Here is an 18,276-nt window from a genome sequence, read left to right as displayed (position 1 = left end):
CCACTTTGACAGTGAAAATTTTGTGGTTTATTTTGATAACCCCAAATTTGTCTTGAAAAATCTCAATTTTGGGTTAAAACTCCTAATTTTGGGTGAAGATTCCAAATTTTGGGTTGAAATTTGTCATTTTGAGCTGAAAAATCCAATTTTTTTTGAGTGGTTAATAGAATTTCCAGGCTGAAAATTCCAGTAGTAAAAATACCAAATTTGGAATAAAAAAAACCTGAATTTGATGCTAAAAAATGAGAATTTTGGACCAAAAAATATCCAGATCCTGATATTGAGATCAGAATTCTCAGTTTGGTCTCTGAAATTGCCAATCTGGGACTGAAAACAGCAATTTTAGGTTAAACTCTCTGATTTTGGGGTTAAAAACCCGAATTTTGGGGTTTCTTCCTGAAAAACTCCATTTTTGAGGCCACAAATGTCAAATTTGGGGCTGAATTTCCCCAATTTGTCACCAAAAAAAAATAAAATTAAGGCTAAAAAAATCCCCATTTTGATGCCAAAATGGTGGATTTGAGGCTGAAAATCTCCAAAACTTTGGCTGAAAATGACAAATTTTACCCTGAAACCTCCAATTTTAGGTTAAAAATTGTGAATTTCACCCTCAAACTTCAACATTTGGGGCTCCCAACTCCTTTATTCCCTCAAAAAATGCTTTTTTTGGTACAGTGAGGTCTAAAAATTTTCAAGTTGGGGCTCAAAATCTCCATTTTGCTTCTGAAAAATGTGAATTTGAGGCCAAAAATCCCTAATTTTTACTTGAGCTTCAAAAATCCTGATTTTGGGCTGGAGCTGTCAAATTTTACACTGGAAATATTTTTTTATTTTTATTTGAAATCTCAATTTTTGAGGCTGACAATGTTTTTTTTTTTTTTTCTTGTTGTGCTCCGAGTGTTTTAACAAAAATACCAAATTTATACTTCAAACCCATTTTGGTGCTGAAAAAAAATTCATTGCAGAGGGAAAATTGCAAATTTCTGACTGAGAACTTCAAATTTGGGGCTGAGAGATGCTGAAGTTTGGGCTCAAATCCCCCAATTTGGGGTGTCTGTCCCACATTTTGGGGTGTCAGTCCCACATTTTGGGGTGTCAGTGCCCCATTTTTGGGGTGCTGCCCCATTTTTGGGGTTCCAGCCCCATTTTTGGGTCCCAGCCCCATTTTGGGGTCCCAGCCCCATTTTAGGGTCCCAGTCCCGTTTTTGGGGTTCCAGCCCCATTTTTGGGGTACCTGTCCCCCATTTTTGGGTCCCAGCCCCATTTTTGAGGTTCCAATCCCCATTTTTGGGTCCCAGCCCCATTTTGGGGTCCCAGTCCCATTTTAGGGTCCCAGCCCCATTTTTGGGGTACCAGTCCCATTTTTGGGGTACCAGTCCCGTTTTTGGGGTCCCAGCCCCATTTTTTGGGTCTCATCCCCGTTTTTGGCGTGCTGCCCCATTTTTGGTCCCAGCCCCATTTTAGGGTCCCAGCCCCATTTTTGGGGTCCCAGCCCCATTTTTGGGATTCCAGCCCCGTTTTTGGGATTCCATCCCCCATTTTTGGGATTCCATCCACCGTTTTTGGGGTCCCAGCCCCATTTTAGGGTCCCAACCCCATTTTTAGGTCCCAGCCCCGTTTTTGGGATTCCAGCCCTGTTTTTGGGATTCCATCCCCCATTTTTGGGATTCCATCCACCGTTTTTGGGGTCCCAGCCCCATTTTAGGGTCCCAGCCCCATTTTTGGGGTGCTGCCCCAGCCCTGCCCTGCCCCCCCCGTCCCCCCTCTCTGGCCGGGGCTGATAAAGGGCCCCGGCCCTGCCCGGCCCCCCCAAACCAACCGCCGGGGCCCCAAAATCTGATAAGGCCTTATCAGCCCCAGGCAGCCCCGGGGCCGTTACCGCCCCCCCAAACCCCCAAAATCCCCCAAAACCCCGAAAATCCCCCCAAAAAACCCCCCAAACCCCCCCAGCCCCAGCGCCCCAAACCCCCATGGGGCAGCACCGGGGGTCTCTGCACCCCCAAACCCCCCCTGGCTCGGGGCCCCCCCCGATTTTTGAGGTGTGTGGGGGGGGAGGGGGGAGCAGGGGTGGGGTCCCAGAGCCCCTCCCCCACCCCCCGCCCAGCCCCAGGGCGGGGCCGCCCCTCCCCCAGTGTCCGTCTGTCCGTCCAAGCTGGGACACGGCGGCTCCAGGTCAGGGACCCCCCCCCGGGATTTTGGGGGGCCGGGGGGGTGGGAGGGGGATGGGCGCTGGTTTGGGGGCACCCTGGGGTCTGGGACCCCCAATTTGGGGGTCTCAGGGGGTTGGGACCCCCTCCCCAAATTTGGGGTTCTGCAGATTGGGGTGTTCATTTGGGGGGGCAGCCGGGGATGCGGGAACCCCCTAATTTTGGGATCAAAGTTTGGGGGTCCCCAGGTGGGAATTTGGGGAGGGGGAGGGGTGACCCCCAGGGCTTGGGGACCCCCAGTCCCTGTTTGGGGAATTTGAGGGTTTGGGGGGCCGGGGGATAATTTTGGGGGCACGTGGGGGGGTTTGGGGTTTTTGAGGTGCTGGTTTGGGGGGTACTAAGCGAATTTGGGGTGCTGATGGGGGGGGGCACTCGGGGGTTTTGAGGTACACTCGGGGGTTTTGGGGTCACTCGGGTTTTGGGGGGCACTCGGGTTTTGGGGGGCACTCGGGTGTTTTTGGGGTGCACTCGGGTGTTTTTGGGGTGCACTCAGGGGTTTTGGGGGGCACTGAGAGGTTTTTGGGGCACGGAAGGGTTTTGGCGGGCACTGAGTGGTTTTGGGAGGCACTCGCATTTTTGGGGGGCACTCGGGGGTTTTGAGGGCACTCGGGTTTGGGGTGCACTCGGGGGCTTTTGGGGTGCACTCGGGGGTTTTTGGGGTGTACTCGGGTGTTCTTGAGGTGCACTCAGGGGTTTTGGGGGGCACTGAGAGGTTTTTGGGGCACGGAAGGGTTTTGGGGGGCCTCGGGATTTTGGGTTCACTCAGGGCTTTTTGGGGTACACTCGGGGTTTTTGGGTGCACTAGGGTTTTGGGGGCGCTTGGATTTTTGGGGGGCACTCGGGGGTTTTGGGGGGCACTCGGGGGTTTTTGGGGTGCACTCGGGGGTTTTTGGGTGCACTAGGGTTTTGGGGGCGCTTGGATTTTTGGGGGGCACTCGGGGGTTTTTGGGGTGCATTCGGTGTTTTCGGGCTGCACTCGGGGGTTTTTGGGGGGCACTCGGTGTTTTTGGGGTGCACTCGGGGGTTTTTGGGGTACACTCGGTGTTTTTGGGGTGCACTCGGGGGTTTTTGGGGGGCACTCGGTGTTTTTGGGGTGCCCTCGGGTTTTGGGGGGCACTCGGTGTTTTTGGGGTGCACTCGGGGGTTTTGGGGGGGCACTCGGTGTTTTTGGGGTGCACTTCGGTGTTTTTGGGGTCCACTCGGTGTTTTTGGGGTGCTGAGCGGGGTCTCACAGGCTCCCTGCCCCCGGCTGTTTTTGGGGGGCACTCGGGGATTTTGGGGGGCCTCAGGGGTTTTGGGGGCACTGAGAGGTTTTTGGGGGACAGTGAGAAGTTTTGGGGGCACTCGGGGGTTTTTTGGGGTGCTGAGCGGGGGTTTTGGGGTACACTCGGGTGTTTTGGGGCACACTCGGTGTTTTGGGATGCTGATTGGGGTCTGTCTCGCAGGCTCCCCGCCCCCCGCGGTTTTTGGGGTGCCATGGAGTTCGTGGCGCTGGGGGGGCCGGACGCGCCTCCCCCGTTCCCCGAGGAGCCGGGGCCGTTCCTGGGGCTGGGGGCGCCCGAGGGGCTGGAGCCGGGGCCGCTGCTGGGGCCCCTCCCCCCGCCAGGTACCGCCCGCCCCGCCCCCAACCTGTCCCCAACGTGTCCCCAATGTCCCCTCCCCCTGACACTGTCCCCAACCCCCACCATGTCCCCCCGTGTCCCCCATGCTGTCCCCAATGTCCCCCCATCTGTGTCCCCTGCTGTGGCCCCCTGCTCCCCCTTGTCCCAAATGTCCCCAATGTCCCCATTGCTGTCCCTGATGTCCCCAATGTCCCCCCCGTGTCCCTGCCTCACACTGTCCCCAATGTCCCTGATGTCCTCTTGATGTCTCCAGTGATCCCAATCCCCCCAATGTCCCCCAATGCCCCCAATCCCCCAGTGTCCCCAGTGTCTTCAATGTCCCCAATATCCCAACAGTCCCCAGTCCCCCCAATGTCCCCAGTGTCCCCAACGTCCCCCAATGTTCCCAATCCCCCCAATGTCCCCAGTGTCCCAATGTCCCCCAATCCCCCCAGTGTCCCCAATCCCACCAATGCCCCCAATCCCCCCAGGTGTCCCCGCTGTCCCCAATGTCCCCAATCCCCCCAGTGTCCCCAATGTCCCCAATCCCCCCAATGTCCCCAATCCCCCCAATGTCCCCCAATCGCCCCAATGTCCCCAATCCCCCCAGTGTCTCCAATGTCCCCAGTCCCCCCAATGTCCCCCAATCCCCCCAGTGTCCCCAGTGTCCCCAGTCCCCCCAGGTGTCCCCACTGTCCCCCTGACACTGTCCCCTGTCCCCAGTGTCCCCAGTGTCCCCCTGACACTATCCCCAGTGTGCCCGCTGTCCCCCTGATGCTGTCCCGTGTCCCCAGTGTCCCCCGACACTGTCCCCAGTGTCCCCAGTGTCCCCCTGACACTGTCCCCAGTGTCCCCCCTGTCCCCACTGTCCCCAGTGTCTCCGCTGTCCCCCTGACACTATCCCCAGTCCCCCCAGTGTCCCCAGTGTCCCCCTGACACTGTCCCCAGTGTCCCCAGTGTCCCCCTGACACTGTCCCCAGTCCCCCCAGTGTCCCCAGTGTCCCCCTGACACTGTCCCCTGTCCCCAGGCCGCCTGTCCCTGGTGTCCTGGCCTGAGGGGGGGTCCCTGGGGGGCCCCTCCTGGACCCCTCCCCCCCCAGAGCCCCCCCGGTTCCTGGAGCTGCTGCAGCCCCCACACACCCCTCCTCCCCCGGGACCCCTGCTGGGCTCGCCTGCCCCGGCCTGCGGTGAGACTGGGAGCACTGGGAGGGACTGGGTAGGACTGGGAGGGACTGGGAGCACTGGGAGGAACTGGGAGGGACTGGGGGAGGGACTGGGGGCACTGGGAGGGACTGGGAGGGACTGGGGGAAGGACTGGGGGCACTGGGAGGGACTGGGAGGGACTGGGGGAGAGCACTGGGAGGGACTGGGAGCACTGGGAGGGACTGGGGGGGACTGGGAGGTACGGGGGGGAACTGGGAGGGACTGGGGGAGAGCTCTGGGAGGGACTGGGAGCACTGGGGGAGGGCACTGGGAGCACTGGGGGAGGGCACTGGGAGCACTGCTGGGGACTGTGAGGGCACTGGGAGCACTGGGAGCACTGGGAGGGACTGGAGCAGCTTACTGGGGTATGCTGGTTCATACTGGGATGCACTAGGAAGCTTACTGAACTCATACTGGTTTATACTGGAGTTGTACTGGTTTGTACTGGTGTTTGTCCTCACTCATATTGGCGCCTGCAATGGTTCATAATGGGGCACAGACTGGTCTGTGTTGGTTTGTACTGGTTTGTACTGCTTCATACTGGTCTGTACTGGTCAGTATTGTTTCTGGATTGGTTTATACTGGTTTATACTGGTCTGTACTGGTCAGTATTGTTTTTGGAGATTGCTATTGGTTTATACTGGTTTATTCTGGGCTGCACTGGGCAGAGCTGCAGGAGCACCCTGGGATGTGTGCTGGGTTTTCCAGTGCCTCGTCCTGCCTTCAACTGGTCTGTACTGGTTTATACTGGTCTGTACTGGTTTATACTGGTGCAGGATATCCATAGTGGTCTGTACTGATTTATACTGGTCTGTACTGGTCTATACTGGTGCAGGATATCCATAGTGGTCTATACTGGTTTATACTGGTCTGTACTGGTTTATACTGGTGCTGAATATCCATAGTGGTCTGTACTGGTTTATACTCTTCTGTACTGGTTTATACTGGTGCAGGATATCCATAGTGATCTATACTGGTCTGTACTGGTCTATACTGGTGCAGGATATCCATAGTGGTCTATACTGGTTTATACTGGTCTGTACTGGTTTATACTGGTGCTGAATATCCATAGTGGTCTGTACTGATTTCTACTGGTCTGTACTGGTTTATGCTGGTGCAGGATATCCATACTGGTCTGTACTGGTTTATACTGGTCTGTACTGGTTTATACTGGTGTATGATATCCATAGTGGTCTGTACTGGTTTATACTGGTCCATACTGGTTTATACTGGTGCAGGATATCCATACTGGTCTATACTGGTTTATACTGGTCCGTACTGGTTTTTACTGGTATGTATTGGTAACACTGGTTTGTACTGGTGTGCAGTGGCTGGTACTGGTTTTTACTGGTTCAAACTGGTTTGTAGTGGTTGGTACTGCACAGACAGGGAGAGCTGGGGGTGGACACTGGGGTGGGCACTGCTCTGTACTGGACTGTAATGATCCATACTGGTCCCTACTGGTCCATACTGGTCCGTACTGGTCCGTACTGGTGCTTACTGGTCTGTACTGGTCCATACTGGTTTATACTGGTTTATACTGGTCCATACCGGTCCGTACCGGTCCATACTGGTCCGTACTGTTCCATACTGGTCCATACTGGTCCGTACTGGTCCGTACTGTTCCATACTGGTCCGTACTGGTCCGTACTGGTCCATACTGGTCCGTACTGGTCCGTACTGGTCTGTACTGGTCTGTACTGGTCCATACTGGTCCGTACTGGTGCTTACTGGTCCGTGCTGGTCGTTACTGGACAGAGGCGCGGGAGTGTGTGAACTGTGGGGCAACAGCGACACCGCTCTGGCGCCGGGACGGCACCGGGCACTACCTGTGCAACGCCTGCGGGCTGTACCACCGTCTGAACGGGCACAACCGGCCGCTCATCCGCCCCAAAAAGCGCCTGGTGAGCCCAAAAACACCCAAAACATCCCAAAATAACCCAAAACACCCCAAATAACCCTAAACCATCCCAAAATAACCCCAAAACAACCCCCAAACCCACCCTGTACCACCGGCACAACCAGCCGCTCATCTGCCCCAAAAAGCGCCTGGTGAGCCCAAAATAACCCCAAACATCCCAAAATAACCCCAAACCAACCCCCAAACCCACCCTGTACCACCGGCACAACCGGCCGCTCATCCGCCCAAAAAGTGCCTGTTGAACCCCCAAAAATCCCAAATCACCCCAAAATCTACCCCAAACCTGCCCCAAAATAACCCCAAAATCTACCCCAAGCCACAATGGGTACAACCAGCCCCAAAATCCAACCCAAAAGCGCCTGGTGAGCCCCAAACACCCAGAAATACACCCAAAGCACCAAAAAATACACCCAAACACCCCGGAACACCCCAAATCTCCCCCAAAACACCGCAAATCTCCCCAAACCTTCTGAAATCCCCCCAAAACCCTCCTTACACCCCAAACCCCCTCTAGTGCCCCAACCCTCCCCAAATCCCCCAAAGCCATCCTGACACCCCAAAACTGCCCCTAGTCCCCCCAAATCCACCTCAGGCTCCTCCCAGACACCCCAAATACACCCAAACCCACCCTGACACCCCCAAATCCTCATCCAGTGCCCCCAGACACCCCAAAATCCCCCCCAAATCTCCTCCTTTCCCCCCAAATGCCCCTGCAGCCCCCATAAATCCCCCAAACCTCCTCTTTCCACCCCAAATCTCCTTGCAGCCCCCCTAAACCCCTCCAAAGCTCCTCTTTCCACCCCAAACCCCCCCCAAATCCTCTTGCAGCCCCCCTAAACCCCCCAAAATCCCCCCCCAAATCCCCTTCCAGCCCTGCTAAACCCCCTTCCAGATCCCCTTTGGATCCCCCCAAATCCCCTTTCAGCCCCCCCAAACCCCCCCAAACCTCCTCTTTCCCCCCCCAAATCCCCTTGCAGCCCCCCCAAACCCCCCCAAATCCCCCCCAGATCCCCTTGCAGCCCCCCCAAACCCCCTCATTCCCCCAACCCCCCCACTGAGCCGTGCCATTGCCGCAGCTGGTGAGCAAACGCGCGGGCACCGTGTGCAGCAACTGCCAGACCAGCACCACCACCCTGTGGAGACGCAGCCCCCGCGGGGACCCCGTGTGCAACGCCTGCGGGCTCTACTACAAACTGCACAGGGTGAGGGACCCCAAAATATCCCTAACACACCCCAAACCCTGTCTGCAACGCCTGTGGGCTCTACTACAAACTGCACAGGGTGAGAGGCATCCCAAAATATCCTAAAATACCCCAAACACACCCCAAACCCACCCCAAACCCCGTCTGCAACGCCTGCGGGCTCTACTACAAACTGCACAGGGTGAGAGGCATCCCAAAATATCCCAAACACACCCCAGAAATACCCCAAACCCACCCCAAACCCCGTGTGCAATGCCTGCGGGCTCTACTACAAACTGCACAGGGTGAGACATCCCAAAATACCCCTAAATATCCCTAAAATATCCCTAAATATCCCAAACATACCCCAAGACATCCAGAACTCCCAAATCCCCCCGGATTCTCAGCCCAGTGAAAGGATTGAAGGGATCTGGAAGGGAAATTTTGGGGTGGCCGGGGGTGATGGGCTGTGATGGTTTTGGGGTTTTGGGCTGTGATGGCTTTGGGGTTTTGGGCTGTGATGGGTTTTGGGGTAACGGGTTGTGATGGATTTTGGGGTGATGGGCTGTGATGGGTTTTGGGGTTTGGGGTGATGGGGTTTTGGGGTGACAGGCTATGATGCGTTTTGGGGTGATGGGCTGTGATGGGTTTTGGGGTGATGGGTTTGATAGATTTTATGATGATGGGTTTGATGGATTTTGGGGTGACGGGTTGTGATGGATTTTGGGGTTTTGATGTTTTGGGGTTTGGGGTGATGGGGTTTTGGGCTGTGATAGCTTTGGGGTTTTGGTGTTTTGGGGTTTGGGGTGATGGGGTGTGATAGCTTTGGGTTTTTGGTGGTTTGGGGTGACGGGGTGCAGCCCCCTCCCCGCGGTGCCACCCCCCAATCCGCTGCCCCCCAGGTGAACCGGCCGCTGACCATGCGCAAGGACGGGATCCAGACCCGCAACCGCAAGGTCTCGGCCAAGGGCAAGAAGCGGCGCCAAGGGGGGGGCGCCGGCCCCGGGGGAGTCCCCGAAACCTCGGCGGGGCCGCCGCTGCCCCCCCCCGTGCCGCCCCCGCCCCCCCCCGAGGACCCGGCCTCGCTGTTCGCCCTCGGGCCGCTGGTCCTGTCGGGGCACCTGCTGCCCTTCGCTGCCCCCGGGCCATTCCTGGGGGGCGCCAGCGCCGACTACAGCCCCGCCCCCAGCGCGCCGCCCCCCGGGCTCAGCCCGCAGCTCTAACGGGGGGACCCCAATACAGTTTGGTACCAAAACGGAGCCCGGCTCGCGCCTCGTTCTTGGGGACTGCGCTGGGATGAGGGGGGAGGAAAGCGGAGGTCGTGCTCCCACTGCGGGGGGGGCGGGCGGTGTTTTGGGGGAACCACAAAAATCCTTATTTAAAGATGCTCCCCCGCCATGGACAACGTATAGCTGGTCCCAAGATGGCGGCCTCCATGCGGAACAGCAAAGATGGCGGCCCCCATTAGCTCAGCCAACATGGCGGCCTGCCGAGCGGCGGCCGTTCGGCAGCTGCAGGCCACGCCCCTCACTCGCCCCGCCCACCACTCGCGGTGCCACGCCCCAGGCGCGGTTAAGCCCCCGCACCCTCACGACCCCGCCCCCAGCCTCGCTCTCGGCCCGCCCGCCCCTGACGTCATCGCGGCGCGCCCGGCGCTAGCGTCGTGCGGGGCTGCAGGTGAGCGAGGCGGTTCCGGACCCCCGAGCCCCTGTGGGAGCCCTCAGGCCCCTCCCGGACCCCCCGCGCCCCCGGAGCCCTCCCGGCCCATGGAGCCCCGCGCCCATGGAGCTTCCGGCGCACGCCCTCGCTCCCCTCACAGCCCCGTGTGTTCCCGGCCCCGCCCTCCCCGCTGTCCCCCGCTGTCCCTAACCCGTGTCCCCCCCAGGCCCCCGCGATGCCCCCCCCCGCGCGCCGCTAGAGCCCCCGGCTGCCATGGTGAGAGGGGCGGGGGGGGCGTGGCTGGGGTGTGGCCGCAGCGCCCCGAAAGGGGGAGGGGTCCCTGCGCGTGAGGGGGCGGGGCGGGGGCGGGGCTTCCGACGGGTGGGGTTTGCACGGCCCCGCCCAAATCCCGGGGCGGCTGTAGCTCGCACAGAGGTGGGCGTGGTCTGTGCGCGGGGGGCGGGGCTGACACGGGCGGGGTCTCGGGGCGCGGTCGGGCTGTGGGCGGGGTCTCGGGGGGTGTGGTCGGTGGGTGCGGTCGGGGGGCGTGTCTGACCCGGCCCCGCCCAGGGCCGCGCGGGCCGGCGGCTCCCCCAGCAGGGGGCGCTGTTCCAGGCGCGGCGGCGCGGGCGCGCGCGGGGCCGGAGGGCGGGGCTGGAGGCGGAGCTTCAGCAGCTGGTAACGGGGGGATCCCAAAAATGGGGGGGGACCCCAAAATGGGGGGGCCCCAAAAATGGGGAGGGGGCTCCAAAATTAGGGGGGGGACACCCCACAAATGGGGGGTGACGCTCCAAAAATGGAGGGGGACCCCAAAAATGGGGGAGACGCCCCAAAAATGGGAGAGGGGCCCCAAAAATGGTGGGGGACTCCAAATAGGGGGGGAACCCAAAAATGGGAGAGGGACCCCAAAAATGGGGGGGGAAACTCCAAAAATGGGGGGGACGCCCCAAAAATGGGAGAGGGACCCCAAAAATGGGAGAGGGACCCCAAAAAGGGGGGGAACACCCCAAAAATGGGGGGGACGCTCCAAAAATGGGGGGGGGAATCCCCAAAAATTGGGGTGGGTTAAAAAATGGCGAGGGGGGCCAAAAATGGGTCTTTGGGAGGGGGAACCCTAAAAATGGGAGTTTAGGGAGTCTGGGATATGGGGGGGCTTCAGCTGCTGGTAATGGGGGGGGACGCCAAAAATGGGGGAGGGGGGGTTCCAAAAATGGGGGTTGGGGGGTTTGGGACATGGGGGGGCTTCAGCAGCCAGTAATGGGGGTGGAATTTGGGGTGCCCTGGGGGGCTCCCGATTTTGGCTTCTTTTGGGGAAGGTTCTGGACACCAGGAGCCCTTTGGGGGGGGGGGTCCTGATCTGTGGGGTCGTGGCTGGGGGGCTCCCCTATAGCAGGGTCCCTTTTGGGGGCTGGGGGTTTGGGGGTGACCCAAACCTCGGCTCTTTTTGGGGGTGTCCCTTTGGGGATCCCTTTGGGGTGTCCCAGGACCCCCCCAGACCCCCCTGGTCCCCCCCCCGAGCAGGATTTGGGGGCAGAGGCTGCAGCCCCCACTGGGACAGGACTGGTCAGTGATGGAGGGGACGGAGCCGAGCACGGGGACGGCCGGTAGGGACCCCCCAAATTCCACCCAACCTCCAAATCCTTCAATTCTCCCCAAATCCCCCTTGTTCAATTCCCCCCAGACCCCCAAATTTCCCTCCCCACAAACTCCTCTTTCCTGGAGTCCCCCCAAAACCCCCACCCAGGATTTCACCCCCAAAATGCCCCCAAATTCCCCCCAAATCTCCCCTTTCTCAACCCCCCAGACGCTGGGGTTCCCCCACCCCCAAATTTCCCTCCCCACAAACTCCTCCTTCCTGGAGTCACCCCAAAATCTTCTCCCAGGATTTCACCCCCAAAATGCCCCCCAGATCCCCCCAAATCCTCCCCCTTTCCCCCAGACACTGGGGTCCCCCCACTCCCAAATTTCCCTCCCCACACACTCCTCCTTCCTGGAGTCACCCCAAAACCTCCCAGAATTTCACCCCCGAAATCCCCTCAAATCTCCCTTTTCCCCCAGACACTGGGGTTCCCCCACCCCCACATTTCCCTCCCTCCAAACTCCTCCTTCCTGGAGTCCACCCAAAACCCCCTCCCAGGATTTCACCCCCAAAATGCCCCCAAATTCCCCCCAAATCTCCCCTTTCTCACCCCCCCAGACACTGGGGTTCCCCCACCTCCAAATTTCCCTCCCCAAAATCCCCCCCCCCCAAATCCTCCACCTTTCCCCCAGACACTGGGGTCCTCCCACCCCCAAATTTCCCTCCCCACAAACTCCTCCTTCCTGGAGTCCCCCCAAAACCTCCTCCCAGGATTTCACCCCCAAATTCCCCCAAATTCCCCCCAAATCTCCCCTTTCTCAACCCCCCCAGACGCTGGGGTTCCCCCACCCCCAAATTTCCCTCCCCACAAACTCCTCCTTCCTGGAGTCCCCCCAAAACCTCCTCCCAGGATTTCACCCCCAAATTCCCCCCAAATCTCCCCTTTCCTCCCCCCCCACCCGACACTGGGGTCCCCCCACCCCCAAACTCTCCCTCCCCATTCTGGGGTCCCCCCTATAGTGGGGTGGAGGGTTCTGGACACCCCATTTCCCCCTCCCCCCGAACATGTCAGGGGTTTTTGGGGTGCCCTGCTGGGTTTTGGTGGGAGGGGGTGCCCCTAAACCCCCCTGACACTGGGGGGTCTCTGCAGCCCCCCTGGGGACCCGGTGCTGGCGGGGCTGCTGCAGCGCTGCGTCCCTGTGCAGGTGAGACCCCTCCCCAAATTCGGGTCCCCTCCTATTTTGGGGTTCCTCATCCATCTTGGGGTCCCTGCAGATTTTGGGGACCCCCCCGGGATTTTGGGGCCCCCCCCTAACACCCCCATTCCCCCCCAGTGCCGCCCGGCCACTGATGAGGAGCTGCTGCTGGTGCACAGGTGGGGGGCTGGGGGGATTTGGGGGCGTTTGGGGGGGCTGGAGAGGTTTGAGGGGGGCTGGGGGGATTTGGGGGAGGTTTGGGGGGGCTTCGGGAGGTTTGAGGGGGGTTGGGGGGGTTTTGGCGGGGCTTCAGGAGGTTTGAGGGGGCTGGGGGTGATTTGGGGGGGCACTGAGGGGTCTGGGGGCGTTTTGGGGGGGCACTGAGGGGTCTGGGGGAGTTTGGGGGGGGCTCAGGGTGATTTGGGGGGGCACTGAAGGGTCCGGGGGATTTTTGGGGGGGCTCAGGGAGGTTTGAGGGGGCTCAGGATGATTTAGGGGGGACACTGAGGGGTCTGGGAGGTTTGGGGGATTTTGGGGGGGCTCAGGGAGGTTTGAGGGGGGCTCTGGGTGATTTGGGGGGGCACTGAGGGGTCTGGGGGCGTTTTGGGGGGGCTGGGGAGGTTTTAGGGGGACTTAGGGTGATTTGAGGGGGCCCTGAGGGGTCTGGGGGATTTTGGGGGGGGCTGGGGAGGGGTGTCTGGGAGGTTTGGGGGATCCCTGTGGGGTTTGGGGGTCTCAGAGATTCTGGGGACCCCTGAGCACGGTTTTGGGGTCCCCCAGCCCCTCGTTTGTGGCACGGCTGGAGCCCCCCGACAGCCCCCCCCAGGTAAGCACCCCCAATCTTGGGGTCTCTGGGGGGTCCCCAAAACCCTGAGAGCCTGGGGGGGGGTTGGGGTGCCTTCCTGGACACCAGGGAACCCCCATGGGGGTTTTGGGGTCTCACTGGAGGTTTTGGGGTCCCCCCTGATCCCAGGTCCCTCCCATGGGGATTTTGGGGTCCCGCCCACGTTTTCAGGTCCCCACAAACCCTTGGGGTCCCGTTTTGGGGGATTTGGGGCCCTCCCCCATTTTGGGGGTCCCCCCGGGGGTTTGGGGGGCTCCCCCTGATTTTGGGGTGCCCACAGAGGGGGTCAGGACCCCGCTGGGCCGTGGGAGCGGCACTGGCGCTGCTGGAGCAGGTGCTGGGGGGGAACCTGCGCAACGGGGTGGCGCTGATCAGGTACGGGGGAAATGGAGTACGGGGGGGATAATGGGGGAAATATTGGGGTACAGGGGGATAATGGGGTACAGGGGGATAATGGGGTATGGGGGGGAACCTGCGCAACGGGGTGGCACTGATCAGGTATGGGGGAAAAATGGGGTACAGGGGGATAATGGGGGAAATAATGGGGTACAGGGGGATAATGGGGGAAATTGGGGTGCAGGGGGATAATGGGGTACGGGGGGGAACCTGCGCAGTGGGGTAGCGCTGATCAGGTACGGGGGGAATGGGGTACGGGGGGGATAATGGGGGAAAATGGGGGATAGTGGGGTACAGGGGGATAATGGGATATGAGGGGATAATGGGGTATGGGGGGATAATGGGGTATGGGGGGGAACGTGCGCAACAGGATGGCGCTGATTAGGTACGGAGGAAATGGGGGATAATGGGATATGGGGGGAAAAAATAGGGTACAGGGGGATAATGGGGTATGGGGAGATAATGGGGTATGGGGGAATAATGGAGTATGGGGGGGGAATGGGGTATGGGGGGAATGGGGTACAGGGGATAATGGGGTACAGGGGGATAATGGGGTACGGGGAGGAAATGGGGTATGGGGGGGAATGGGGTATGGGGATAATGGCGTAGAGGGGGGAATGGGGGAAAATGGGGTACAGGGGGAAAAATGGGGTATGGGGGGGAAATGGGGTGTGGGGGGATAATGGAGTATGGGAGAGGATTGGGGTATGGGGGGAATGGGGTACAGGGGATAATGGGGTACAGGGGGGATAATGGGATACAGGGGATAATGGGGTACAGGGGGATAATGGGGTACGGGGAGGAAATGGGGTACCGGAGGGAATGGGGTATGGGGATAATGATACAGAGGGGGGAATGGGGGAAAATGGGGTACAGGGGGGGATAATGGGGTACAGGGGGAAAAATGTGGTATGGGGGGGAAATGGGGTACACGGGAGATAATGGGGTATGGGGGGATAATGGGGTATGGGAGGATAATGAGGTATGGGGGGATAATGGGGGATAATGGGGTATGATGGGGAATTGGGTACGGGGGGAAATGGGGTACAGGGGGGGAATGGGGTGAGGAGTTTGGGGGACAGAAAGTGGGGGGCAGTAAAGGGTTATGGGGGGATGTGGGCGGGTAGAAGGGTCTGGGGGGCTATGGGGGCAGGGAGGGTCTGTATGGGGTTTATAAGGGCTTGGGTGCTCCATATGGGGTCTGTAGGGATTTGGGAGGGGCCATATGGGGTCTGCAGGGAGTTGGGAGGGGCCATATGGGGCCCATGGGTTCCATAGGGGTCTATAGGGATCCATAGGGGTCTATAGGGATCCATAGGGGTCTATAGGGGTCCTTAGGGATCTATACGGGTCCTTAGGGATCCATAGGGGTTTATAGGGGTCCATGGGGGTCTATAGGGGTCTATAGCAGTGTATATTGATCCATGGGGGTCTGTAGGGGTTCATCTGTGTCTATAGGGGTCTATAGGGATCCATAGGGGTCCATAGGAGTCCATGGGGGTCCATGGGGGTCTATAGGTGTCTATAGGGATCCATAGAGGTCTGTAGGGGTCCATAGGGATCCATAGGGGTCTATAGGTTCCATAGGGGCCCTTAGGGGTCCATAGGGATCCATAGGGGTCTATAGGGATCCATAGGGGTCCATGGGGATCTATAGGATCCATTCGGGTCTCTCCCATTTCTCTCCCCCCAGCCCCCAGGACCCCCCCGAGCCCACGGCCGTGGCCGCGCGGGTGGCGCAGAAACACCTGGGGGTGCAACGGTGAGGGGACACCTGGGGGACACCTGAGGACACCTGGGGGACACCTGGGGACACCTGGGGGACACCTGGGGGGGAGGGGGCACCTGGGGACACCTGGGGGGCACCTGAGGGGGAGGGGACACCTGGGGGACACCTGAGGGGGAGGGGACACCTGGGGTGCACCTGGGGATACCTGGGGGCACCTGGGGACACCTGGGGGGGAGGGGACACCTGGGTGGGCACCTGGGGACACCTGGGGGACACCTGAGGGGGAGGGGACACCTGGGGGAGAGATTGGGGGGCCCAGCACCCCCTGGCCCCCTGAGTCCTTTGGGGGTGCTGGGGGTGTTTTTGGGGTGTCTCAGATCCCCCTTTTTGGAGGGGCTGGAGGTGTTTCTGGGGGGTCTCAGATCCCCCTTTTTGGAGGGGCTGGGGGTGTTTTTGGGGGGTCTCAGGGCCCAGATCCCTTTCTGGGCAGCATTTGGAGGGGTCATGGTGGCCAGGCCCAGTTTTGGGGTGTTTTGGGGGTGTTCCCGGGTGGTTTTGGGATATTTTTGGGTGTTTTGGGTTTTTTTGGGTGTTTCTGGGTGTTTTGGGTTGTTTTGGGGTGTTTTTGGGTGTTGTGGGGTGTTTGTGGGTCTGGGGTCCCAGCCCTGCCCCCGCAGTGTCCTGATTGTGGATTGGAGCCCCCGGCCCGGGCGGAGCCTCCCCCGGCTCTTCCAGGAGGACCCCAGGTGGGAACTGGGGATACTGGGAACACTGGGGGGCTGTACTGGGAACACTGGGGGGCTGTACTGGGGATACTGGGGGGCTGTACTGGGGATACTGGGGGGCTGTACTGGGGATACTGGGAGCACTGGGAGCCTGTACTGGGGATACTGGGGGGCTGTACTGGGGATACTGGGAAGCTGTACTGGGGATACTGGGAACACTGGGGGGCTGTACTGGGAACACTGGGGGGCTGTACTGGGAACACTGGGAACACTGGGGGGCTGTACTGGGGATACTGGGGGGCTGTACTGGGGATACTGGGAGCACTGGGGGGCTGTACTGGGGATACTGGGAACACTGGGGGGCTGTACTGGGAGCACTGGGAACACTGGGGTTCTGTACTGGGAACACTGGGGGGCTCTACTGGGGATACTGGGGGGCTGTACTGGGAACACTGGGGGGCTGTACTGGGGATAGTGGGGGGCTGTACTGGGAACACTGGGCGGCTGTACTGGGGGCACTGGGGACACTGGGGAGCTGTACTGGGGATACTGGGGGGCTGTACTGGTCCGTACCGGTCCGTACTGGCCCATACTGGTCCATAGTGGTCCGTACCAGTCTGTACTGGTCCATACTGGTCTGTACTGGTTTATACTGGTCCGTACTGCTCCATACTGGTCCATACCGGTCCATACTGTTCCGTACTGGTCCGTACTGGTCCATACTGTTCCGTACTGGTTAGTACTGGTCCATACTGGTCCGTACTGGTTTATACTGGTCCGTACTGGTCTGTGCTCATCCCCTGCAGTGTGCTGTATTTCGGGGTTCAGTCGGGGCTGGAGCCACCCCCGAGCGCCGGGTGGGGCCCTGGGGAGGGGTTCAGCGTGGAGCTGCGCTGGGAGCAGGTATGGGGATATAGGGGATCTATAGGGGATTTATAGGGGATTTATGGGGGATTTATAGGGGATCTATAGAGGATCTATAGGGACATGGGGAGGGGTTCAGCGTGGAGTTGCGCTGGGGGCAGGTACGGGGATATAGGGGGATATAGGGGATTTATAGGCGATCTATAGGGACATGGGGAGAGGTTCAGCATGGAGCTGCGCTGGGAGCAGGTACGGGGGATATAGGGGGATATAGGGAATTTATAGGGGATTTATAGGGGATCTATAGGGACATGGGGAGGGATTCAGCATGGAGCTGCACTGGGAGCAGGTAGGGGCAATATATAGGGAATCTATAGGGGATATGGGGATTTGTAGGGGATATAGAGCATATATAGGGGATATGGGGCTCTATAGGGAATATGGGCATTTGTAGATGGTATGGGGCTCTGTCGGGCTCTGTCGGGCTCTGTTGGGCTCTGTAGGGCTCTGTAGGGCTCTGTAGCATTCTGTAGGGTCCTGTAGGGCACCTTAGGGCTCCCTAGGGCTCTGTAGGGTCATGTGGGGCTCTGTAGGACTCTGTAGGGCTCTGTAGGGTCCTGTGGGGCTGCACATCCCCTCTGTCCCTGTCCCAGCCCCGAGTCACCGATGGGGATTTCGCTGCCGCCGCCCTACACGTGCTGCTGCCCATCGCCCTGCAGGTGGGGAGGGGGAGGGGGAGGAGGGGCCTAGGGGGGGGCTGGGGTATCCTGGGGGGGGGGGGGGGCCTGGGGGAGTCCTGGGGGTCTTGGGGGGCCTGGGGGGTTCAGGGGTTCCTGGGGATCCTGGGGGCCTGGGGTGTCCTGAGGGGTCCTTGGGGGTCCTGGGGAATCCTGGGGGTCCTGAGGGGTCCTTAGGGGTCCTGGGGGTCACTCGGGTTCCCTGCAGGGTTTTGAGGGTCCCTGGGGGTTTGGGGTCCCTGGGGGTTTGGGGTCACTCTGGTTTGGGGTCCCTGTGGGTTTGGAGTCACTCTGGGTTTGAGGTCTCAATGGGTTTGGGGTCTCTCTGGGTTTGGGGTGTCTCTGGGTTTGGGGTCCCTGTGGGTTTGGGGTCTCTCTGGGTTTGGGGTCCCTGTGGGTTTGGGGTCACTGTGGGTTTGGGGTCTCTCTGGGTT

At 59.8% G+C, this 18,276-nt stretch overlaps 2 protein-coding genes across 4 annotated transcripts; both read left to right on the top strand.

Moving 5' to 3' along the window:
• Positions 1-3,642: 3,642 nt before the first annotated feature.
• On the top strand, positions 3,643-9,428 carry GATA1 (GATA binding protein 1). 3 transcript variants are annotated; one of them, XM_079329731.1, is made up of 5 exons: positions 3,643-3,813; positions 4,837-4,995; positions 6,770-6,915; positions 8,009-8,213; positions 9,016-9,428. In XM_079329731.1, exons 1-5 carry the CDS (start codon positions 3,684-3,686, stop codon positions 9,411-9,413), a joined length of 1,038 nt encoding a protein of 345 aa, XP_079185857.1. In that variant the 5' UTR covers positions 3,643-3,683; the 3' UTR covers positions 9,414-9,428. The 3 variants fall into 3 exon arrangements, with proteins under 3 accessions (XP_079185857.1, XP_079185858.1, XP_079185859.1); XM_079329732.1 differs by having other exon boundaries at positions 8,009-8,134; positions 9,016-9,372; XM_079329733.1 differs by lacking the exon at positions 4,837-4,995.
• A 136-nt stretch (positions 9,429-9,564) lies between these two features.
• On the top strand, positions 9,565-17,824 carry HDAC6 (histone deacetylase 6; the record flags this gene model as incomplete). The annotated part of the gene is made up of 12 exons (XM_079329742.1): positions 9,565-9,790; positions 9,999-10,048; positions 10,343-10,450; positions 11,294-11,376; positions 12,502-12,556; positions 12,686-12,726; positions 13,328-13,373; positions 13,672-13,766; positions 15,481-15,549; positions 16,194-16,262; positions 17,048-17,144; positions 17,759-17,824. Coding segments are annotated over 12 exons (1,005 nt in total), but the record flags the coding sequence as incomplete, so codon positions are not given.
• Positions 17,825-18,276: the final 452 nt, after the last annotated feature.

This window comes from Erithacus rubecula (genome assembly GCF_903797595.1).
Source record: "Erithacus rubecula genome assembly, chromosome: 34".
Classification (NCBI taxonomy): Eukaryota; Metazoa; Chordata; class Aves; order Passeriformes; family Muscicapidae; genus Erithacus; species Erithacus rubecula.
This window is presented reverse-complemented; position numbering and strand designations above follow the sequence as displayed.